Source organism: Diabrotica undecimpunctata, chromosome 5 (genome assembly GCF_040954645.1).
Source record: "Diabrotica undecimpunctata isolate CICGRU chromosome 5, icDiaUnde3, whole genome shotgun sequence".
In the NCBI taxonomy this organism is placed as follows: Eukaryota; Metazoa; Arthropoda; class Insecta; order Coleoptera; family Chrysomelidae; genus Diabrotica; species Diabrotica undecimpunctata.
Window position 1 is genome coordinate 104,364,721 of NC_092807.1, and position 26,958 is coordinate 104,391,678.

Sequence of the window (26,958 nt, forward strand, 5' to 3'; positions counted from 1 at the left end):
CGATTAGTGGCGCGGTTATATTGCGATACAAAACTGGATGATGATATTAAAAATGAAACATTAATTGACACAAATACTGGTACAAAATTTCTTAAATCCATGAAAAATTTACAGATTCGCATTTTTATTTGACGAAATTGTAACGCAATTTTGAATAAAACAAAATAATTTTGGCAACATCGCCATTCGACCCTTCTCTTGAATGGTAAATTACATACGAGGCAGGCCGAACGCTATGCTATGTACTTCTTTTTGGAGGTAACTTTGTAAGTGTGAAGATAAGAATTAAGTATGCGGACTGTTTATACAACAGAAGAACGGGTACAAATAATAAAATGATACTTTGTGGGTAATTCAGTACAAGAAACTCTCAATTTATTTATTATGGCTTTTGAAAATAGGCATGATAAATTTAAACTGATGCAATTTTGTGAAATTACGATGGAGAGATGGCATGCAAATAATAATTTTTAAAAAAATATTTTGTTTACAGATGAGTCCTTTACAATTCACTCTTCTTCTTCTTCTCTTCTTCTTCGGCTCTTCCCATTATGAGTTCGCCGTTTTCGTCCTCCACAGCACTCTATTCTCCCAGTCACCTTCTCTTAGGTCACTATCTATCATAGCATTTCCGACGTATGTTTTCCATGTTGTAGCAGGTCTTCCTCTCCGTCTTCTTCCCGGCGGGTCCCAGTTTAATATTCTTTTCGGCCACCTATGCTCTGGCATTCTTTGTACATGCCCGTACCACTGCAGGGCTCTGTTTTCCAACTTTTTTGTAATTGAGCATTTTACTTCCATTCTGTTCCATATTTCCTCCGTTCTTATTCTATCCGCTCTTGTGATTTGTAGACATCTTCTCATAAAGTCCAGTTCAACTGTTCTTATTTTATTTCGTATTGTTGTTGTCATTGGCCATACTTCCGCTCCATATAGGGTAATATTCATCACTATGCTTTGAAAGATCCTCTTTTTGTTTTCTTTGGTTAGAGTGTTGTTCCATATCACTCCATGAAGTGCTCTTGTGGCTTGTTTTCCCTGTGCTATTTTTATTTCTATATCTTTCATACAAGTACCATCGCGGCTAATCATTGATTCGAAATACTTAAAGGCCTTACAACTCTTAATAGTCTCTTCTTCTAAACTTAAGATCAAATCTGCAACCTCGGGTCCAATACATAAGTATTCGGTCTTGCACATATTTATCTTGAGTCCCCAAAGTTCATATTCTTCCTTTAATTTCCTTATCATATATTCCATATCCTCCCTGTCTTGTGCAAAAATGACTTGATCATCTGCGAAAAGTAGTGAATGTAATATATTCTCTTGTACTGTCTCAATTACAACTTACAATTCACAAGAAACATAATCCATCTTTTGTACGTTATTGGTCTCAGGAAAATAGGCATTTGAGTGTGTCTGTGCGTACGCAGTATTCACAAAAATTGAATGTTTAGACTGGAATTTTGGGAGACCATATTATTAGTCCTTTTTTTATTGAAGGCAATTTAAACGCAGTCAAATATCTCCAATAACTGAAAAATCAAATTATTCCTGCACTTCAACGTCTTCAAATTAACCTCAACGGAATTTGGTTTCAACAAGACGGCACTGCTGCACATAATGCAAAAGCCGTTAGAGACTATTTAGCGTTAATTTTTGCTCAACGTGTCACTAGTACAGACGGTACAATAAAATGGTCCCCTCCGTCACCCGACTTAGCTCCTCTAGATTTTTATTTTTGGGGAATGCTAAAAACGAAATTGTACAGGCATGAGTTCGAGCAAGTCACCAACTTGGAGGAACTGCAGGAAAAGATAATCCAACTTAGCCAAAACACATCAGCACATGAACTCAACGCCATGAAAGATGCTTTGTATAATAGATTTGGTCACTGTTTGTATATATAATTACCTAAGAATTTGGTTTAGAATTTCTAATTGTTTGGAAATCTTTTTAATTTAAACAGTAGTGTTGGAATTATTTTTTATTTGATTTCATTTTTATAGAACAAATTTTATACTTTTATACTTTTTTATAATTTTATCTTTTTTTGTTTCATTTTTATAGAACTAATTTTTATTTTCACACCTATTACCTCCAAAAAATCTAAACGAAAATATGGTTTCAAAGATATTATTTGGAAAATACCAAAATAATATCTTATTTTTAATTAAAAGACGTAATGCATCTTTTTTGAACTTAATGCATCTTTCAATTAATATTGCACTTAATAGGTGGTAAAAGTGTTGTATTTTCTAAAATAATAAATAAACCTTGTTTCAAATGAAAATTACACTCTGAGGAAGTGACTTAAGCAAAAGATATGAGTTTGGTACGCCGATTTTAGATTTTTCTCTACAACTCGATTTTTACATATTTGGTAGTATAAAATTGAACACAATATTGGCAAAATAGAACACGTTTATGCACACATATATCAGGCAATAAATAAGCAATTCGTTATTTACAAATCTATACTAAAATACTGTATTATGTTTTGTTATAAATTTACAAATCTCTTATTTACATATAAATATTCTGTGTTACTTTGCATCGAAATAATATTTAAAAACATTTTTTATTGAAATTATTTTTGTAAATTACAATGTATTTATATTTTTGGACAATTCAGAGGTTTGGACAAATCATTATATTGTTTGCGAGAAATATCGTAATACGAGGTAAAGTGAAAAAGTTCTGAACAATGAGCAAAAGATGCATCAATAATCATAAAAGAAACAGACATGAAAAAGAGAAAAGTCAAAGAAGCAACTCTCATCGTATTTAATGAAGAAAATGTCTAGTAAACCCATCAGCAAAATGCAGCAGACTTTGGGCGCCAATACTAAAAAAAGAAGTCAACAATCGGAACATACCAGCGATAGCGGAGTAATATTAGCGGAGACATCGCCTACGACCAACAGCTGACGTGGAATATATATGCAAACACAATACACAATCATATAATCTATGTTTCACAACCTGCGGTAAACAACCACGACTTCGATACACACTACACAAACATATAACACAAAAAACCAGGCGAAAACAAGCAAAATTTGATATTTCAAAGGTAAAAACACCACCCTCAAAAATTTCTTCAACCATAAACAAGCTGTTGCCTACAAGATCGAGACCAAGTATATCAATTTTGAGAGAAATAACCTATCAACAATTCGTTGGTTATACCATTATATTTTCCGGAATTTTTAAAAATAATCTTTGTTGAGAATGATTTCCTGAGTGGAAATCGAAACTTCGGATATTCATTTGATAAAAATGTGATTTTCATTAATTAATTGTGGCTTAATCCCAAAATGCTTTCTCTCACCTCAAAAATTTTTCACTTTTCCTCGTAAATATTATGAATCTCGAACACTATTTTAATTGTCATTTTAAATCTAAACTCGAAATTCAATAGCATTGTCGGTGATTCATTTTCCAAGCCCTACCGACTTTTGCAAAATTTACGGTTTATTATCATTATACTTTTTGATAGTGGGCTATTTTTTTTCAACTGTGTGATCTCAAATGTAAACAAACAATGAAATCGGGTAGTTGCCAGTATTTCATGAATGCAATCAGGTAAAATTAGGAAAAGAAACCAAAGTAAGTAAGATAATTGTTGATAAAAAAGATAAAATGTAAAGGTTATCTATGACTCAAAAATTATTGAGCTAACAAATAAAGAAATCTAGATATAGTGATAGTAGATGTCATATAATGTCATGTCATGGAATTGTGGGGATATTTAACAAAAGTATCTGCTTGTACGGTTTTATGAGTAATTTAAGGTAACAAAAAACTTAAAACTGATTCACAAAGGACGTACAAAAATTGTATTCGACAATATTACAATATATATATATATATATATATATATATATATATATATATATATATATATATATATATATATATATAAAGAGGAATAATCGAAAAACATTCGATAAAAGAAAAACAACAACTCATATGTAACTAAAGTATAACAAAGTGAACTCATATGAACATATACTTAAAGTATGATTTAAATCGCAACATAAACATTCAAAAGAAAATTATCATCAACAGGTAGCGCGTAAAAACATCACATCCCAACTCGTAGTCATGCGTAAAAGATAAACAGAAAGGAGAAGATAACATCGGGAATGTTGAACGTATGTAAAAGTTCTTATAGAGCCTATTCTGATTAGAAGATATCTGTAAAAGTGAAGCAGTGTATTTTAGGTAATAATAAATAAAGGTCTAGTGTATTTATTTTTTAAATTATGAAAAGGTTGCCAATGTGAGTCCGTAATTCTTAGGTATAGATGAGTAAATACTCATAATCTTAAGTTGTTTTTTTATTGTTATATTTTTGGCTACCGGTTTCGAGGCTTACGATATTTGCCACATCATCAGGCTACAGTACATCTGTCTACAAAATCTGAAAAAAGTCATAGTTCTAATACACACAAAAGACATATAACAAGTAATGGCATCCTGATGTTAAAACGGTTGTTAAATAACGTTGACTGGGCTTCAGTTGTTTCTCTCAAAACAGCAACAGATTTATTACCGAAATGTATGTAAAGTTAACTGAAATTAATTTTCCAATAAAAAAATCACGAACTCATAGTAAAGCTCCAATTTCTTGGTTTAGTGATGAACTAATTAATAGTAATGCGAGAAAATCTTTGAACAGTCAAGATAGTTGCTGATGTTACAAAGGAATATAGTGAGTATAAAAAGTTTAAGAAGCACTATAAATCAACAATATCAATAAAGAAAAAACTGGCTTATAAGAGTTTTTTTTCCAATTCAGAAACTATATCTCGTGACAGTTGGAAAATTATAAATTATCACAGAAATAAATTTTAATATAAAAAAGTCTGTCCATGCCCTGATTTCAACAATATTACTTTACTTCAGTTGCTAAACATAGATTTTTTGAAAGATGTACACTCTGCTTGAGACCCTTTTTAGTTTTATTACCTGCTAGTGTTAGTGATACTGAAATCAGGAATGTTTTGCATATATTGAAAAATTCACACTGCACGGATTTTTATTTCTTAGACAAAAAATAGTTGTGGAAACAATCGATATAATTATTGACAAATTAATTAAACTTTATAATAATTGTCTTACTGAAGGGATTTTCCCAGATGTATTAAAAGTAACAAAAGTGCTACCAGTGTTCAAAAAGGGAGCTTTAGTAGAAATTGAAAATTATCGTCCCATCTCAATCATTCTCATTTTCGGCAAAATTTTTGAGAGTATTCTAAATGTTCGTTTGATAGAATATCTAGAAAAACACAAACTATTTCACTGTAATTAATATGGCTTTAGAAAAAAGTGTACATAGCACTACACTATCTATACAAAAAATTGTGGGAGATGTAGTCGATGGCTTGGAAGAAGGTCATTTTGTGTATTTGACATTGTGTGACTTACCCAAAGCTTTTGATAGTGTTTCGCATGAATTACTGTTGGAAAAAATGCATAAATATGGTATTAGGGGAAACACTCTTAATCTGTTTAGATCATACTTAACAAATAGAAAACGGGCAGTTTTTTTTAATAACAGCTATTCTGAGTTTAACACTGTCGAATATTGGGTTTCTCAAGGTTCGATATTAGGACCCATTTTGTTTCTTATTTATCTGAATTCTTTATTTCACTATACTTTTCCTATAAAATGCGTTTGCTTCGCAGAGGATACAACTCTCATTAATATTGATATTAGTCAGCATAATTTAAAAATTAAAATAGATAGCGATACCCAGAAAGCAAAAAACTGGTTTTTACATAATAGGCTGAAGGTAAATGAAGAGAAAAATCAGAATTTATTTTTTAGTTCCGATTGGAGGTATATCTCAAGAAAAAGAGTTAAACTATTAGGAATTTTTCTAGATGATAATTTGCATTGCAGCACTCATATAGTTTACTTAAGTTCTAGACTTGCTACACGTATATTTTTTAATACGCAACCTAGTTTATATAATTCTTAAAAGTACCCTTAGAATGGGATACTTTGCACTATTTCATAGCCATCAACAGTATGGAATAACTGTTTGAGGTAATTGTTGTCACACAGATTGAATTTTTAAACTACAAAAAAAGTAGTGAGGATGCTTGCAAGAGCAGAGTATAGGGGATACTGTAAACCTTTATTTCTGGATTTAGTTATTATGTCAGTACCTTCACTCTATATATGAGACGCTGATTGAAATTCATGCTAACAAAGATAAGTTTAACATAAACTCAAACTTTCATCACGATACAAGATCTATAGATGTTATTAGAGCACAACGTTTTAGTTTTTTTTTATAGAAGGTATACCACCTGATCAACAAAGACTAATTTTTGCTAAAAAGCAGTTGGAAAATGGCCGTACTCTGTCAGATAACAGTATTCAGAAAGAGTCCACCCTTCATTTAGTACTTCGTTTAAGAGGAGATAAATAATATTGTTGAAATTAAACACATTTTTTTCTATTGAATAAACAAATTTTAATCTATTATATTTTATTTCTTTTTACCTATTTGAAATGGACTCACACAAGCAATATATTCAATGAATAGAATATCGTTAGAATCTTATTTTAAAAATGTGAATTGATTTTGCCGATTCTTCTAATATATTAGTATGTTCAAAGAAGTCTGAAGACAGGAGTTAGGTAAGGAACATGATATTGTGAAAATTCTTTCTTTTAATCACTGAAAGCTATAGTCAAACGTAAATTAATAAAAACAGGGCTAGTGATTATCTTTATTATTGAAAATACTGCCATTAAAGATTCTAAAGAACTAAAACATACATTACGTAATTTTTGCCATCGAGTCCCTACCATAATTTCCCTGACTAAGCAAATTTACACGCCACCACTGAACTGAACTCGTCTTATCCGCATTGTACGGTTTAAAACCATAACCTGACAATAGTATTGACTTTCGGGTATAGTGCAGTTGCCCAACTCATATAAATAATATTTGTTATAATTTATAGATACATGAACCAAAAACTTTACAAGCTGTAAGTGCTTAATTATGATGTCAAACGTAGATTTCCCCACTAGGTAGTTTTTCTCCGTTAATGCCAGCCACGATCTCAATCGGAGCTCTCACGTACACGTTTTTGACCAAATTCTTCCCATGAGCTTTCGACGTTTCGTCCTCTTCCTTAACCTCTTTAAGACTACTGGACTGCCTCGAATAGGTCCTGCTACTTTTGAGGAAAGTTTCTGATGTCTGCTGCGAGGAGGTGTGCGTTGAAGAGCTTGTACTTTTCCTAGTCATTTCTGGTTTCTTCAGGTACCGTTTTCTTAGATTTTTGGCGCCGCATAACTTAAAAAAACCTCCACGAAATTTAGAACTCATGATATTGTACAATATCGGATTAACCGCCGAGTTAATGTGGAACATAATTCTGGAAAAATACAGGATGTTATAGTATCTTTCGAAGCCTAGTTCGAAACTTGAACCTGCCGGAGCGATGATTATCCACAAAGTAAGAGCTCTAAACGGCAACAAACAAATAAAAAATGCCAGAACTACAGTACCAAGCATCAAAATCACTTGTTTTCTGTATTTAATGACGTTTTGGGCTGGAGATGTCAAATTTCTGGACGCTATCATCGCCAGAGGTTGTGACATCAACGATGTGGCTATGAGGGCGTATATACAAATTAATATGCCCAAAGGGAAGACAAAGAAGACGACAACGGAACCTATGAAGAATATACAAGGAAATAAGTCTTCTACTAAGCTAAAACATACGAAAACTAGTGAACCGTCGATATATTCTTCGGTGCCGTATTGAGTGATCGCCAAAATAGGGCTGCAAAATAAAAAATGAGTTAGTATTGTATTTCGTACGAATTTCACAATTATCATCTACTATTATATATTTTTAAACTGTCTTAATACAACATAATATTCAACAAAATATATAATTTATAGTAAAAAAGGTACATTATTACCAAAATAATTTCATAGAATTTTAATATAGCGCTCCTCCATATTTCAATAATTTATTAAATGAAAAATACAATCGTCAACCTCGAATAGTCGTAAAATTATTTATTAAGAAGTTATGGCTGGAAAGTAAAAATAGGGCTTTACTTAGAAGTTCCAGATAGCGTTAGATATTCTCACTAAAATATCCATGAAAAGTCTTGAAGCTGCGGCTCGAGGGCCAACAAATAGGGAGGTCAATTTTAAAGTTAAAAGCTTACTGGAGTGGTTTCCTATATCAGATCAATTCTTTTGGTTTTGTGAGATTAAGAGTATTATACAATATTATAGATAACAAACTGGAATAAAATATCAACAGAATAGATGAAACTGAACTGAATTTAGACATGATAAATGTCAACGGTGGATGGCAACTCTACAGAAATTAAAGGATGCGCTGACGGTCTAGCAATAGCAAATTATATACTTGGATCCTCATAAAAGAACCAACAGTTTAAAAACTGAAAACTTTGATAAAAATTATGTCATTATACGGATGTGAAACTTGGCAATCAAGAGAGGAACGCATGGGACTACAGGTAATAATGAATGATATACAACGAAAGCAGATCTTATGGCGTGGGCATGAGCAGTGAATGAAAAAAGTACTCACGAAACAAGTACTTGCTTGGGCACCGACAGAAAGACAAAAGAGAGGAGGACTTAAAAACATGGATGTAAGGAGTAAGAAAAACAATGAGCTCCAAAGAACTTAGAGAAGCGCAATGAAATATCCGAGGTTAAAGGAAATTGGACTTAAAATAACGTTTTAAACTGACTGTATATACTGTACAGATGAAATAACATAACCACTGAAATAAATAAAATAATAAATCTAAAAATACAATGCATTTCAATTCCCAGGCCTATATCCATATACCAATGCAAGGTAAATCCATAGAACTTTTAAATTATTTCAAAAACAACTAATAGCATAATCATTATGACAATGGGAGGTGTATTTGCATTGTTGTCAGATTTTATGGTTTTCCCATAATATAGGAAAGTTTACTTTTTCAAATGGATCAGCTTAGCAAGGTATCTAAGTAATTCTGAATATATGAGATTTTCTTAAGCCGTATAATAATTATATATATATATATATATATATTTTGTTACTATATAAACAATATTTATGAAGTTAATTGTAACAACAATTAAGCAACTTATGAGTTGTGTTTGGCTTGAATGACATATTAGTTGCTGAAGTCTTTGACTGTAGGTGATAATTGTGATAAGCTGTTAAATGTTCAATGTAAGGTTTTCCAATATGGTTTACTACACTTGTATAACATATATGTAATAAGTATTTAATTATGTGAAGCGCAGTATATTATATGATGTGAATATATTTTTATACCCAACATTTCATATATCATTATATTCTATGTAAAATAGTTGTAAGCTTTGATATTTTGTTGAAAAAATGGACAATTTTACTAGACACAAAAAAAATTGTCTGGCAGATTTGTTTATTGGCTTGTAAAAAACGAAGCTTTTTAAGAGTTCTGATGCCACAAGATTAGGTTAACTCGGAATAATGATAGCTCACAAACATAATGAAAACGAATGGTATAAAAAGGTAAATATGGCTCAAATATATGACGGTAAAGTCAGAAATTTATTTAAAAATCATGCCTGAATCTCTCCGAGTATGTTTTTCATTTTGGCTCTCCGTAGTTCCCAACAAAGACGAAACATACCATGACATGAAAGATATTTGTTTCTAGTTGCTAGAAGTACAGTAGAGATCTGCAACAGGCTCTCATGTAAAAGAGAAACAAATAAATATAAAGTGAAGACAAAGGCGAAGATGAATTATTAAAAGAGATTTTTTCTGTTCACTACAATGAACACCTCGAGACTTTTTTTCACATGTTTTTGCTGCAACCTCACACAAGTTTTCTATCTTATTTTGTAAATTATACAATTTCACCATTTTGTAACACTATTGTAGCTTTCGTCTGAAGATGTTAGAGAAATCTAACTAAATATTACGATATCGTTGATAAGAGTATACTTTGGGTTTTAATATTTAGCTGCTAACCCAATGAATCACCTGTTCCACATTTATATATTCAGACAATTTATATGTACAGACAATTCCGAGTTCCAACATCGAAAAGATTATAATACCCATGTTTTTCCGTCTAAAGATCTGGTCTACTGGCAAGGATCGATCCCACCGTAAACCGATAATCTCAACGGAAATAAGGGCTTGTGCGACAATCGTAGCGAACTACGATTGCCTAGTAAAGTCACATTGTTTTGTTGCCACCTTTGACTAGAAAGAATACGGCCTTAAAGGCGTTCAAGCATAATTCCACGGATGGTAGCTTCGCACCATTACCCGCTCGAGTAAGTGCGTCAACCAAATGTCCGAACCTGCGGTTCCTCTCGTACTGAGCAGGATTACTATCGCAACGACGAGTCATCAGTAGGGTAAAACTAACCTGTCTCACGACGGTCTAATCCCAGCTTACGTTCCCTGTATATGGGTGAACAATCCAACCCTTGGCGGATTTTGCTTCGCAATGATAGGAAGAGCCGACATCGAAGGATCAAAAAGCGATGTCGCTATGAACGCTTGGCCACCACAAGGCAGTTATCCCTGTGGTAACTTTTCTGACACCTCTTGCTGAAAACTCTTCAAGCCAAAAGGATCGATAGGCCGTGCTTTCGCAGTCCTTATGCATACTGAACATCAGGATCAAGCCAGCTTTTGCCCTTTTGCTCTACGAGAGGTTTCTGTCCTCGCTGAGCTGGCCTTAGGACACCTGCGTTATTCTTTGACAGATGGATCGCCCCAGTTAAACTCTTCGCCTGGCAGTGTCCTTGAATCAAATCAGGCTGGAGGTAAGTTGACGCTCGAAACGAAGCACACGAACGCTAGCTGGATATCCGAAAGGCGAGCCTTATCGGAACCACGAAACCGACGAACGGCACAACGCAACGAAACGTCACTCCGTGCCCTTGGCTCAAGAATACCAAACGTTGAAACGTTTAAAACAAATGGAAAAGGATAATGCGAGTGAATAATAAAACTAAAATGTAATGGCATATCTCGCAAAACAGAAAACCAAAAATAGTATATCGATGGAAGGCAACCGTATATACGTATTTGTGACTATTGGTCGTCTTCAGTACGGTGCAGCCAAGTTAGAAAAGGAGCATATTAACTTGGGAAAGGACCCGTATAAGATAAGGTTGAATATATTTTGACAAACAGACAGGTAGAACATACTTTGAAAGGTGGCATTTAATGGTGCATAATGGCAAAAAAAATCCCTAAAAACGCTTTAAAAACGGGTTTTTTTGCATGTTTCAAGAAATCTCTAGCTTCTCTGAATATGGAAAATACATCGTCTTATGGTATTTTATAAATTTTTTAAAAATATTCTGTTTAATGATTTAAAAAGTAAAAAAAAAGTTAGATAAATCCAGTAAGAACCCTGAATAACCCTTGAAAACCTGTTTTTTTTGCATAAACGATGGTTGTATTTGATTATTTGAAGCCTAAAATATTCTTTTTCATATATACGATTATATTCTTTTAAATACGAATTGGACCCATTGATTCATGTTATATTGATCTCAAAAAATATGAATATTCCCACAAAAACTCGCAAAACCCCTAAAAACGTTAAAACATGTTTTTTGAGTGGTTTAAAGGTGAATCATCCAATTTTTAAATATCCTAAAGGACCCAGTCACTTTAAATTATATATAATCTATGAAAAAAACCTTGATTTAATCCCTTTTAAAGTCTATACATTCGAAAATTTCCCAAAACTCCCTTAAAAAAACTAGTTTTTTGGATTTTTGAAGGTAGCGCACCTCACGGAAAAATTTGGAAAAATCAGAAATGTCTTTTTTGATTAAATACACAAAATAAAAAAAATTGACCTGCACCCAACTCCAAAAAGAAACTAGACCTACGTTTTTTTCGAAAAAAATGCATTTTTAGGTTATGTAAACTCATATTTTGTAGAGCCTCAAATATCTGTGTAAGTTTTTTGGAATTTCTAAATAGTTGGCATTCCACCTAAAAAAAATAAATAAAAACGAAATAACGTCATTTTTCCACCATATAGAACCTAAAAAAAAATGAAAAAAAAAAAATGAATTTTGGAGGTGAGGGCATTTTGTCTATCTTAACGGGGAGTATGTGATTATAATAAGTATAAAATAATTTCTAAGTGTAAAAAAAAGCTACAGAAAATTTTGTATATGGAATCCATTTTCTTGGAAAACCTTACATTTCGTTGTAAATATGAATTCATGTTTTTTAATCATATGTATGTGACAGCTTTACTTTTTACAGCATTATAAAGTAATAACACGTTTCTATACTAGATACACATAACAAAACTACGCTTTCGGGAATATATGTTTATAATAGATTCTAGTGAGAGGTGCTGGTTTTTATATACATTAATAGAGCAAAGGTTAATTGGAATTTTATAAGTGTATGTACAATTTCAACATGAAAAATGGTAAAGGTAGATACGATGTACAAAATTTACAAAAAAAAATCACAAATAACTAATTGTTGAGCTACAAAGTCAATAATGGGGGATAGTTGTCCAAAACGTCACGCTACAAAGAGCGGCTAAAGTTGGTATTTCTAGCAGCAGGCGTTCATATTGCCATTACAAGTTGGTTTTTGAACAGTTAGTGACCTCTGCTTGGTTCAGCGAGTATTCGGAAGTTTTTCTAAATTTATTTAACTATTTTCTTGTATTTTGTGGGTTCTGTAGACGGTTAATACAGGCAGGAGTAAACTCGGTAAGTACTTCTTTGAATTTGTTAGATTTTAAGCTTTCCATTTCACATTTATGTTGCTTGGTAATCTCACGAGGAGTGCGGTGAACGCCACGTTTTTACAATGTGGCACTGTCGGACAAAACGGGGACATTTGAAGTTGTCCAAAACGGTGACGTCCCCGTTTTACCCGACGCTGGACTATAAAATATGTTGATTATTAAATAGTTTTACATTAATGTATGATAGTATTCTAAGAAATCCTATGTCTATAAAACTTTATATAGACATTAATATCAAATAATTTTGTTTTTGTTGAATTTTAACTGTGTCTAGTGTATGATTAAGATTTTTATATATTTACTGTTTTATATTATAGGTGTTAAAGATAAAGCCTAAGTTATGTGGTTTTTTTCAGATCTGACAATGGACCGCTACAAAAGGACGAGGAATAGACAGAGCTGGAATGAAGAGAGCATGAAATTCGCTGTGCAAACCGTTTTAGATGGATAAATGGAGTGCCGAAAGACTTCTGCCAATTTCCACGTTCCTCAGACAACACTTGAAAGACGCATAAAAAAGGCTCGTGAACTTGGGTTGTCAGCTAGTGAATCGTCTAGAAAAATGCTTGGACGTTATAAAAGTGTTTTTTCCAAGAAACAGGAAGAAGAATTAGCCCAACATATAGTCAATATGGAAGAGAGGCTGTTTGCCTTACACTAATGGATCTACGCCATTTAACGTTTGAATTAGCTGAAGTCAATGGAATTGATCACACCTTCAACAGGAGCAAATAAGCTTCTGGCAAAGATTGGCTGTATGCATTTCTAAAAAGGAATCCAATACTTTCGTTGCGCTCTCCGGAGCAAACTTCCTTGGCGCGAGCTAAGTGATTCAGTTAATAAATTTTTCGACCTGTTAGAAGATATATTAAAGAAATATAAGATTTTCTCTAAGGATATCTATAATATTGACGAAACAGGAATCACGACGGTTCCTAATAAGGCATCAAAAATTGTAACGCTGAGGGGGAAGAAACAAGTAGGTGCTTCAAGCTTCATCTGAAAGAGGAACACTAGTAACACAAGTACCTCGTGTCTCAAATTACCCATTTTGGATAATGAGATCTCTTTGTGCCTTAAATCAGTCACCCTGGACAAAAAGACCTATTCGTGCCTCGAATCTGCCACTTTGGATAAAGATACATCTTCTTGCCCCCTGCCAAATTCTGTGTCAAATACTTCCAGTGCTGTAACATTGGTATCCCCCAACCCAACCTGATTGGTCCATTTCTGGATCATCCATGGAGCAGCCTTCCACTTCTTTTGCTATAATGTCACCAATGTGTCTGATGCCACCTCCCCAAGAACATGAAAGAATCAGAAATACAACACATAACAGAAGTAGCCGCAAAACCGCAGTTTTGACGACGTCACCTTAAAAAAAAAGAACTAGCAGATGAAGAAAGAGAAAGAAACATGAAAAAAGAACCTAAAAAGAAACTGTTTAAAATGTCTGTTTAAATGCTGAATAAAACAAAACTGAAGAAAGTTGGCAACAGTAGCGATAAAGAACACCTTCCAAAAACTGATGTTGGTCCCACATTAAAGAAAATGAAGTTCGAAAACCAGAACCAGTCTTCCTCATCTGAAGAAGGGGTCAGTGATGAGGCTTGCATATTTTGTAGTGAGATTTTCTCTGCTTCTGAGGATAAAGAAGGGTAGATTGAGTGCTCAGGATGATCTGGTTGGGCCCACGGCGCATGTACAAGTGCAGATGAAGAAGACGACTATTTCCTGTGCGATTTCTGTAGACGTAACAGTTAAAAAAATTAATTTAAAATTATTTTGTGTCTATGTTTTATCCTGTCACAAGTGTAATAAGTATTTGTCATAAACTTAAAATGTGTGCTATTGTAATTAAAATGTTAGAAAAGATAAAAAAATAAAAATAAAAAAAATCCATTGTTTTTAATGATTTCCCATTTTACCCGAACGGTGGTACAGAATGGGGATATTTACATTTTTTCATAGTTTTAGATTTTGACCAAGTAATAAATAAAATAAGTCCACCAAAACTTATTTAATGTTAAAGTAATAATCACTAACTCTATTGCACTTTAAACAATGTTAATTACAGTATTCACTTCTTGTAAATCGCTAAAAATACACTAGCGTCGCCATTTTGGAGAACTCTCCCCGATACTTAGTATTTTTTTTGATTAAAAATCTCTATAATATTGGCATTTTGGTTTAAATTAAGACACACTGTTTTGACAACAGTTTTTGGTCTGAAAAACCGAAATAAAGATTGTATTTTTAGTTTTGTTTGGTCATTTTAAAAAGTTAAAGACAAGGGAAAATAGAAAAACAGTAGAAAAATGAGGTGGAATCTGAAACGGAAGCTTATTATAATTGGGAAGAATTAACCTACATTATTAAAATATTAATAACATCTATTAGTGAAATGTCAACTTATGCTATTAGATAATACACTTATTTTTGCACCTAGAAAACTATTGTAAACACAATCAGGTAAAACAAAAATCTAACTACGTATCTAGTAACTAATCTAGCAGTATATACAATTTTGTGGATATATGCAGGGTGTAATAAATTTTAATGTCAACAAATTACTTTCGTTGTAGACGTGTAGTGGAATTGTACATATTTTTGGTTGTATCTACATTTCCAATGAAATGCAATAAAAACTACAAAATACGTTTTAAATACTATACATAGTTTAACAAATTAAACTTAAACTTTTGGTAGTTTAGTTAATTCTATTTTTTTTTTTGGAAAGTGGAACTTATATTCGTAAATTATTTATGAAAATTCCATTTATTTTGATAAATTTTACATAAATATTAAACAGCAGAGGGGAAAGACTGCAACCCTGACTCACGCCCTTACTTATGTCTACTTGTTCTGTATATAGACCATTGGAGATTCTTAATTTTGCCTTTTGATTCCAATACAGCTGTTAGATCATCCTCATTTCTTTTCTATCAAGACCAATCTCAGCGCCCGTATTAACACATCAAGTCTTACGTTGTCAAAAGCTTTTTGGTAATAAAAATTCGATAAAGCTAACAAAGACATCCCTCCTCTGGTCATAGTATTTCTGTACCAATAACTGTACACAAAAAAGTGCCTCTCGTATCCCTAAACCGTTTTTGAAACGAAACTAAGTGTATTTTATTTTTTTTTACAGTACATATTTTATTTTTGTACAATTACACTACACGTTTATGGAGTATTAAAAAATAATGCAAATATGTACTTACATGTTAGGTGCCTGATGGATGAGTATGTTTTTGTTAAAAACCGCTGAAAGCTGTATGGATGTTATCTGTGTTTAAATTATCAAACAAAAAAATTTAAAAAAGCCTGCCTCAAATTTTGGCTCTATGTATTTTTACAATAAGATATAGGCTATAGAGTATTTGGCTTAAATTTATGATGATTGGAATGTTATTTACTAAGACTGTACAATGAGAATATATTTGATCAGTGTCTTTGTTTATCTTCTTTTTTCTGTTCATACTAGAAGAGAATTTAGCAATTTATTGTCTTTTCACGTATCAAACCATACTTCTTCTATTCATATGGTCCTCGACTTCCTCGACTACCTCTTTATTTTGGTTTATAATTTAGTATTCGGCTAGTTAATCGATTTCTTTAATTTTGTTTGTATAGTACTTTAAGATGATTGATGATATAGATATACATATATTATAGATACAGAGCGGACCAAAGATTTGAAATTTTCTGTGTAACGTTGCCAGATTTAGCATTTGTCTGATATCATTAGTAAATTTAGTTTTTTAAATACAACACCCTGTATATTTTACCTTTATTAAATTCTCCATTTCAATGCCAGTTCAACCGTTTACAATACTTTCGATTGTATGTAGTCAGGAACTTCTTGAGCAATTTTTTGATTCAGAACAAATTTTATTTGAAAAATTTTTTTTATCTCCTTTAGTTTACTCTCTAGAACCTTATAAACAATTAAATTGTTTATCACAATGGTTTGACCAATCGAATCGAATTCCAGCTTCGAAATTCGTAATCAGCAGCCAAAAATACAAAAAACTTGGGTGGGCCCATCAGAATTGAAAAGGCCGTGGTGACGTAGCTGGCCCCTAGACTATAATGGGAATTATGTTTTATTATTTTGTTTTGTTTCAATTTTTAATCCGAAAATCGTTTTAAAAAAATCCTGAAATTAAAAATAATGAAATGATGTTGACCTATAAATGTTTATGTTGTGGCGTACATTACCAGTAAGAATATACCAACAATAATAAGTTAACAGCAGGGCATCATCTAAAATAAACTATCAAAATTACAGTAAGATCAAAATTTAATACCAATGCGAGGGTACAACAACATATCTCAGAATTTTCAGCTCTAAAGGTGACTGTTTAACTGTTAAATTGGTATTACCCCCATAGCCAACAAGTCAACATAATATGTAATTTCAGGATATTTGAAAACGATTTCCGGACTGGAAATCCAAATGTTAAAATAAAAGAATAAAATGCATTCCCATTACAGTTAGTTATCGTTTAATCCAAGCTAATAAATATATATGTTAAATAGTACTCCAGACGTTAGAGACAAAAGCTACTGAACCTCTAAAAGTCATACGAATAAGTTGAATTTTGCCAAGAATAAGTATGCAAAAAGGTTACCACTTTTATTCTTGGGCTGCCCCCTAAAACCTCCCTTGTACGGGGGTGAAAACGCAAATAAGTCGATTTACCAATAATCTGTGCACCGAAAAATAAATGTTTCAAATAAAAGAAGAACCTAAGATCATTTTGAACAAAAATATTTATTATCACTTATTGTGTAGAATGAACTGTTCTCTCAGAAACAACGCTTGCAGCGATCGGTGATTTTGAATGTCAGTTTGAATGTCAGAAATCAATATTCAATTAAATATTGTATCAGCAGATGGAGATAGAAGTAGAAGAGGATATGGTTTTAAAGATATTAAAAGAGAAAAATTAAAATGGCATTAAAAAACAGCAAAAATGGTAAAACAGTAGGTCCAGACCAAATCCCTATAGAAACTTTAAAATGCATAAATGATGAAACCTTAGACATTATAGTAGACTTATTTAACTCAGTATACAAAACAGGACACATACCGAAACAATGGTTACTCTCCACCTTTTGTGCTATCCCTAAAAATACAAACACTAAATATTGCAGTGAATACAGAACAATATCACTAATAAGTCACATTCTCAAATTATTCCTGAAAATAATACATGGTCGTATAAATAAAAAACTGGAAGAAGCAATAGATGATAGTCAGTTTGGGTTCAGAAACAGACTAGGAACCAGAGAAGCGTTATTTGCTTTTAATGTGTTAGCTCAAAGATGCATGGATATGAATGACAAAGTAAGACATGAAAAATTAGTTCAAATTCTAAAGACAAAAAACATAGACCATAGGGACTTACGAATAATAACAAACCTCAACTGGAATCAAAGAGCACAAATCGTAATAGATAACGAACCCAGTCCAGAAATTAAAAACAGGAGAGGAGTTAGGTAGGGATGTATTATGTCCCCATTACTATTTAATGTAGTTAGTGAAGCCATTTTTGAAGAAGCATTACTATCTCAAAGTGAAGGAATAATAATAAACAACTCTAATTACTGCTAAACAAAACAAACAGTTTGTGTGAAAAATATGGACTAAAAATGAATATAAAAAGACCAAATACATGATAATAACAAAGAAAACAAATATACCAACAAACATACATTTGGAAAATGTACCGATAGAAAGGGTTGATAAATATAAATACCTAGGAACCTGGATTTCAGACAATAATGATCAACCAAACGAAATAAGAGCCAGGATAGAAATAGCAAGAAATGCGTTTGTAAAAATGAAAACAATTCTCTGCAACAAAGACCTTAGATAAGAATTGAGAGTAAGAGCACTGAGATGCTACGTGTTTTCGATACTGCAATATGGACTTGAAAGCTGGGCATTAAAGCAAGAACACATAAATAAGTTACAGTCCTTTAAAATGCGGTGTTACAGGAGGATGCTTAGAATAGCATGGACACAGAAAAAAACTAACACGGAAGTATTGCGGGAAATGGGCAAATAATGCGAAATAATAAAAACAATAAAAATAAGAAAGTTACAATATCTGGGACACGTAATGAAGGGACAGCGATATGAACTGCTAAGGCTGATAATACATGGAAAGAAAAGAGGAGGAAGGAGTATAGGAAGAAGGAGAGTGTCATGGTTAAATAATTTACGGGACTGCAGTTATATAGAACTCTTTAGAGCAGCAGTAGATAGAGTAAAGATAGTGATGATGATATCTAACCTCCGATCAAGAGGCGGCACTTAAAGAAGAAGAAGAAGAAGATCAGCTTGATACAATATTTCTATAAGAGTTCAGAGAGAGCTTTTGTATGCAATTTTTGTATTTTGACGCAACTGAACTCAGTTTTTATAAAGGTGTTAAATAAACGTGGTGCGATTTTTGCCATTTTTTATGATGCTCATGACATCAATACAATTTATTACTTTCATTTACCGGCCACTATGAAATATGCTTAAAAACGCTGAATTTAAACTTTCACATATTTTTTACTCTTTTTTAATTACACTAGTTCTGCTACAAACTACATCCAAAAACGTTTTCTTCTAAGCATTTCCCGTGACCGTTTGTAATGGAAAAGTTAAAGTTTTGCGTGTTTAACTATTTTAAATGGTTCCTTTTTGTTGCAAAAACTCAAAATCGAAATTTTATATTATAGGCTTTGAAGATTGGTCTCTAACAATGAAAATGTCACTACGACCAGTTAAAGTGACACATTTTATTTATCCCACGAGAATCTTAAAATTGGCAAAAATCCCCCAACTCAACAGATTTATATAAACTGAGTTTTTTTTACGACAAAATAAAAAAGATGCACTATTCACCTTTAACACGCATGTTGATTTTTGTCGATAGCGCACTCTGATCAAAAGATATCGAGTTGATTTTTACTGTTGAGTTGATACAAATTTTTAACATTGATCGGTTCACGATTCACGGTTTCTGAGAGAACGGTTCATTCTACATAAAAAGTGTAAATAAACATTATTTTTTTCAAAATTATCTCAGCTACAGTTTTTAGTTAAATTTTTTTTTCTAAGACGTACAGATTATTGGTAAATCGACTTTTTTGCTTTTTTATAAAAAAGTGGTAAACATGTTTACCTCTTTTTTGAGGTCCCAAAATTAATATTCTCGGCAGAATTTAGCTGTTTCGTATGCCTTTTAGGGGACAAATATCTGACGACTGGACTATATGCCAGAAAAAAAAACAGTTTCGTATCGTTTTTACTCAATATATCAATTATTACTTCGTCTTTATCTTAGTATCTTAGTAATTACATTAGTGTGGGTGAAATGAAACGATAAAAAAGTTACATGAAGGTCTTTACATTTATTTATGAACAGCTAACATTAAATCTTTGGTTTTTTCGCATGCAGTACAACTGTAAATAGATTTAAAAATATGTTATAAGTACAAAATACACACCTATATTTGACTAACTTCAGTATTTTAACAATTTTTAATTTTTCAGTGTCAGATATTCTATATTTAGAATTTATTTTATTAAAAATATGATACAATATAATTAAAATTTAATGTTTATTTAATGTAATGACAGTGAGTAAAATAGACAGAAGAAATTGAAATGTACACTCAGTTGCAAAAGAAAAACGCAACGGACCTTTGGTTAAATTCAAAGTATTTCAATTTTTTTATTTTTAGCCCTATTTTGATGATTTTTTTAGCACACTGTGTATAAATTTATAAATTTTAATTTGGTATAGTCAGTTTTTTGATAAAATTTTATATTTGACTTATTGTACGGGATTAATTAAAAGGTGGTTTTATTATCCTAACTTTGAAATATTCTGTGGAATAATTCCGTTTGCGAATTTTCGTAAAACCTTATTTTTCGCTTGCAACCATGTCTTTTTAGTATTGTGTTTTTTGTTTCATGTCAAAATATGCCTTGATTCATTTTTTAGAGCCAAATTAATTTGCCACCTACAATTTAGGACTTTTTTCATTTGGAGTTATTTTGTAATACGACGAGGTGGCTTTGGTGACTGTTATCATTGTGTCATATTGACACTTTACCTATGATTGATTATGGTTATTCGTGTCGAAGATTGTGCGAAAGACGTTGCTCTGGTTGAACATGGGCGAAATTATGAATATGTGGCTGGAGTACTACATGGTACTCCAGTCACATACAAGTGACAGGAAGCGCAAAACTACCGCTTAAGATGATCGTTTTTTACAAGTCAACGTTTTGCGGAATCGTCATTTAACAGCGGTGCAAACAAGAAATCAGCTTCAAGAGGTTCGCGACAATAATGTATTTACAGTTCGTCGAAGATTACATAAATTTGGTTTGCAAAGTTGCAGACCAGCAACTGGGCCCAAATTACTTCCACGGCACCTAGCGGCTAGAAGGCTAGGTTCCCTTCCAGGGAACATTTACATTGGAATTTAGGATAATGAAGTAATGTTTTTTTTAAGGATGAGTCGGGATACTGTCTTCACTCATCAGATGGAAGAGAACGAGTACGGCGTCGAACTGGAGAGAGATTTGAGGACTGCGCCTTTAGTCCCCGCGTTAGCCATGGATGGGGTCCGCTGGTGGTATGGGCAGGAATATACCGAGAGCTGCACACTTGATTGGTATTTGTTGAGGGTTCGTTGACTGCACACCGGTATATTGAGGAAATTTTAGCGAATTACGTAATACCCTTTTCTCAATACAACGGCGATGATTTTCTATTAATGCAAGATAATACGCGACCCCACTCTGCAATGTGTGATATTTAGAAGAAGTTGGTATTAATAAAAATGAATTGGCCAGCGTGTTCGCCAGATCTGAACCCAATAGAGCACGTTTGGGACATGCTTGGTAGAAATATTAGATGTAACACCAGAGTCAATTAACGAACTTCGATTGGCTCTAGAAGAGGAATGCCAAAACATCCAGCAAGATGATATTCGCAACCTCATAGACAGCATAACCCGACGTGTACAGGTAGTATAGAGGCTAGGGGAATCAATACAAAATATTTAGTTATTTTTTAGTAGTTTTTCTTTGTTATTTGCGTACTTAGGTTAAGTTACATTTAAGTTGTTTTTTTTTTATGTTTTGTTATTGTTATCATTGTTCAGTTAAATCAAGATCATTTCTACAAGATCGAGCTCCATCGCATTACAGTAATGAAGTCCGGAACTACCTTTGCAGGTAGTATCCTGGTTGGTGGATTGGAAGGGGTCGTGACGTACTTATTTCTTGGCCACCCAGAAGTCGAGATCTTAACCTCATGGACTTTTGCTTTTGGGGGTTTATGAAAGAGAAAGTGTATTCTGTAACAATAGAGGACCAACAACAATTGAGGGTTAGAATAATTGAAGCTGCAACTTAATTTCGTTTGAAAAATATGATTTTTCAGCGCATTCGGTTTTCCTTATTAAAACGATACCGAATGTGTATTGAAGAAAATGGGGGTCATTTTGAACATTTATTGTAATATCATAATTATAGACGACAGATATTTTTTGTACTTGTTAATTCATTTAAGCCATTTATTTAGTTGCACGTAATTTTTTAAAGGTTAATGAAAAGGGCCGTAACTCAATTAAAAATTGGTTTTTAAAAAAGTGATAGGAGGCAAAAAAATTTTAAAAATAATGTTTTAAACTAATGATGCCACAAAATTCATTTGATTTGAACGTAGGGTAGATCGGGGCTAGTTGTGACAGGGGCATGTTGTGACAAATAGTTTTATAGACTAACCATAGGTAGCAGCGTCGCCCGGTTACCCAGAATTCCACGTCCGCATGTCCTCAGTCTGTTTGTGTAGTTTGGTTGTGATGCTATGCGTTTCTGCCGCTTTATAATATTATATGTCATTTCGTTGTAACGAAGTAAAATTTTGCTGTTGTCTTTGAATTGTTATTTCACTTTCAAACCACAAGGTAAGAAACTTATTCTAGTTGTAGTAGATAGTTTGTTTATTTCTCTCTAGTAAGACACAGTTTGGTTTCTATACGACGTGTCAAGGTCTGTGCAAGTGGCTTTATGTAAAATGGCGTACGGTGGGGCTAGTTGTGACGAAAGGCTTGGGGCAGATTGTGACAGTGTCACAACATGCCCCTACTAATTTTAATGCATGTTTATGGGTTTGTTACAGATAATGGTGAGAAATTATAAAAGGAAAACGGAACGTGGTCGGAGTAATATAAACAGTTACGAGTCGGCTTCGTTAGATGTTAAGTCTGGATCGTGTAGTTTAAGGCAAGCAGCTGAAAAATATGGCGTTAACCGGATGTCCTTACTTAGATATATAAAAAAACAACAAACCAATCCAGATGGAGTGGTAGAAATGGGTTACAAAAGACCTCGAATGATATTTTCACAACAACAAGAAGAAGAGCTCTGTGAATATGCTGTTCAGGCAGCGAAAATATTTTATGGTATTAGCCCAAAAGAAATGAAAAGTTTAGCTTTTGAATTTGCTATAGCGAACAAAGTTCTTGTGCCTGAGAATTGGGTAGCAACAAAACACGCCAGTAATGATTGGTTTACAAAGTTCATGCAACGTAACAATAATGTGTCTATTCGTGTTCCTGAGGCTACCAGCTTAAGTCGGAGTACAAGTTTCAACAAGCACAATGTCGGACTCTTTTTTGATAACCTCGAATTAGTATTAAGTCAAAACCATTTTACAGCTAATGATATTTGGAATATAGACGAGACAGGGACTGGGACTGTCCAAAAACCGGTAAAAATCATAGCGAAGAAAGGCGAGAAAAGAGTTGGTGGTGTCACTTCAGCTGAGAGGGGGACCAATGTTACTATGGTTCTTGCTATTAACGCAGAGGGTAACTCAGTTCCTCCTATGTTCGTTTTTCCACGTAAGTTTTACAAGGAGCATTTTGTACGTGATGGGCCAGTAGGTTGTTGTGGTACTGCTAACCCAAGTGGCTGGATAACAGGCCCGGACTTTTTGTTTTTTATAAAGCATTTTGTAAAAAAAGTAAGGTGCTCAAAGAAATCACCGGTTTTAGTTCTGTTAGACAACCACAGTGCTCACCTATATATCGAAGTCCTTGACTATTGTACAGAGCACGGTATTACTCTCTTATCGTTCCCTCCCCATACAACAAATAGACTTCAACCACTGGATGTTTCCGTTTTTGGTCCATTTAAGAAGTTTTTAAACGACGCCATGTGTGGATGGATGAAATCTCATCCTGGAAACACAGTCTCAATTTATGACATCCCAAGTATAGTGAAAACAGCATTACCTAAAGCTGTAACACCAACAAATGTTCAGGCAGGATTTCGTTCTACAGGAATATGGGAATTTAATAGAAACATTTTTAATGAAGAAGACTTTCTGTGTTCTTCGGTGACCGACCGACCTTTGAATAGGCCTATTGACATCGTAGATGGTAATGAGGAAGCCAGTGCTGGGCAGCTTAAAGAGTTTCAGCATCTCGATGAACCTGAACCGTCGTCATATTATGCTAACCAGCCAGGACCCTCCCATACCTATCAACCAGGACCATATCAACAAGGATCATCGCAGGCCAACCTACCAGGATCATTCCATGCCGAAGTTCTGCCTGTCAGCCCTATGGATATAAGACCTCTGCCAAAAGCTGGTCCTCGAAAAAATAAAAAACGCAAGAGCTTAACATCTGCAATTTTGACTAGCACACCTGTCAAGGAGACAATTCGCAGTGAAGAGTTAAAGAGGAAGGAAACAATAAAGTGCAAAGAGGATAAAATAAAGAAAAAATTATTTGACTCAAAACAACTGTTGCCTAAGAAAAAAGCAGCGCCAAAGAAAGAGACCGCAACAAGAAAAAGAGAAGACAGCTCAGAAGAAGAGGAAGAAGATTACTTTTGCTTAGTTTGTATGGGACCATATAAAAAGTCTAGGTTAGGAGAAGACTGGGTGCAATGTATGGAATGCAAGAGGTGGGCTCATGTAAAGTGCACAAAAGATGATCTTTATTATGTTTGTATAAACTGCCACTCTTCAGAACTACAAGTAGAATCAGCACAAATTGACGATAGCGATTAAGTTTTTTATTTTACTTTAAATTCACTAGATGTTTTTCTACACATTTGTTTCTTACATAAACATTTATCAAACATTTATGTATCTATACTTAACTATAAAATAAATTTATTATGGAAACTTTGTTATTATTCTCCAACTAAAGTTTATTATATTTAAAAATATTTACTGTCACAACCTGCCCCAAGTTCGTCACAACTTACCCCATATTGGGGCAAATTGTGACAATATGTGTATTTTGTAAAACTATTTACATACTGTAAGGTATTGCTTAAAAATTGCTGATGTTCCCAAATAATGATTCCCAATTAAAAATAGTACCTCATTAAAGTAATCTAACAGCCCTAAAAATTACGAAAAAAATGTTAAAAATTATTTTGTCCAAAGTGGCACAACTAGCCCCAGTCTACCCTACTCAAAAGCTTGGCGGGATTTAGTGCTGCACACCCCCTTAAAATTTTTCTTCTTCTAGTTTTAGCGCTAAGTTTCTTAGCGCTTAGATTTTGTTGTTTCTTTTTTATGAAAAATTCTTTTAGAACAATAGAGTAACGTGTCCATTTTTATTACAAAATATCAAGTAGTTAAGGAGATAATGCAAAAAAACAATTTTTATTTTGTAACTTCAAAGGGCTGTAACTTTTCTTGGGTACACTTTTGTACTAAGATAAGTTGGATTCAATCAATTTATTTTTGTTTCCGGAATGCGTGATTTAATTCATAACATACCTTTTTGAAACACCCTGTATATTGAGCTTTACTGAGCGTTTTTTATTTTTATTTTTTAAACGTTTCTGGAGACCGTGAACAGTTCTGTTTGATATTGCTATGCGTTTTTTTTATTTCGTCGCTTGTCGTGTTTGTTGCGTTTACTAGCGATCCAAGATATGTGAGTTCTTTGACGTGCTCAAAGGTATGGTTGTTAATTTGAATTCTCTGTTGGGTATTTCGGGGGTATTTGGATTTTTTCTCGTTTACCACAAGTCCTAATTCACTTGCCGCGTTCGTAAGCCTTGTAAAACATTGCACCATGTCTCTCATACTTCTGCCCACTGTAACTATATCGTCAGCGAATGCGAGAATTTGCGTCGATTTATTAAAAATAGTTCCATTCATTTTAAGATTTAATTGTGTGATTGCCTTTTCCAAGGCAATATTAAAGAGGAGCCACGTCAGCGCGTCCTCCTGTCTTAGACCAATATTAATGTCAAAGAACGTAGAGTTTTCTCCTTGTGTATGTTATATTCTAGTGACTTTTCCAGAATCTGATTATGTGCTTGAATTTGATGTGTAGTTGACTTTCCAGCAGTAAGTCCGCATTGATATTGATCAACAATATCCTTTGTAAAATGTTTAAGTCTTTCAAACAATACATTGCCGAAGATTTTATACGCAGATGTTGACAGAGTAATGCCTCTATAATTTTCACACTCCAGTTGATCAACCTTTTTATACAACGGACATATTATTCCCTTTAGCCGCTCTTCTGGTACCAATTCATTCTGCCATATAAGTACTATTAGTTTATGGATTGCTGCAAAAAGTTGATCACTACATTTTTTGTACATTTCCGAACAGATTTCATCGATTCCTGGAGCTTTATTGTCTTTGAGTTTTAGGATGGCATTTGACACTTCTCTTGTTGGGTCTTCACTGTGTAGTTGACGTTGTAGATTTTGTTGATTTTCTATGTTGTAATCTCCTTCAATATCGTTTATATTTAAATGTTTGCTGAAATGTTAAGCCCATCTGTTAAGAACTGAGTTTTAGTCATGTAGAATTTCATCCTTAGTGTCTTTACAAATTTCTAATCGCAGTTTAAATTCTCGACGGCTATTATTTAAAGATTTTGTAGTATTTCCTCGTTTCATTTTTATCGAATAAACTTTGTATCTCATTGAGAGTGTTCTGTTCGTATTCCCTCTTCTTACGTCTATGGATACTTTTTTCCTCTCTTCTAAGATGTCTATACTCTCCTTTTTTCCCCGTGTATAACCTGCGTCGATGGTTTTTTGATATGCTGCATTCTTT

At 33.2% G+C, this 26,958-nt stretch overlaps 1 protein-coding gene across 1 annotated transcript in view; it reads right to left on the reverse strand.

Annotated features, from left to right (window-relative positions):
- Positions 1 to 6,751: 6,751 nt before the first annotated feature.
- Positions 6,752 to 26,958, reverse strand: part of ETHR (ecdysis triggering hormone receptor) — a 337,454-nt gene continuing 317,247 nt past the window's right edge. The window contains exon 4 of the mRNA XM_072532442.1: positions 6,752 to 7,821. Within this exon, the coding sequence (XP_072388543.1) occupies positions 7,038 to 7,821 (784 nt within the window). The 3' untranslated portion in view covers positions 6,752 to 7,037. The remainder of the gene's footprint in view (positions 7,822 to 26,958) is intronic.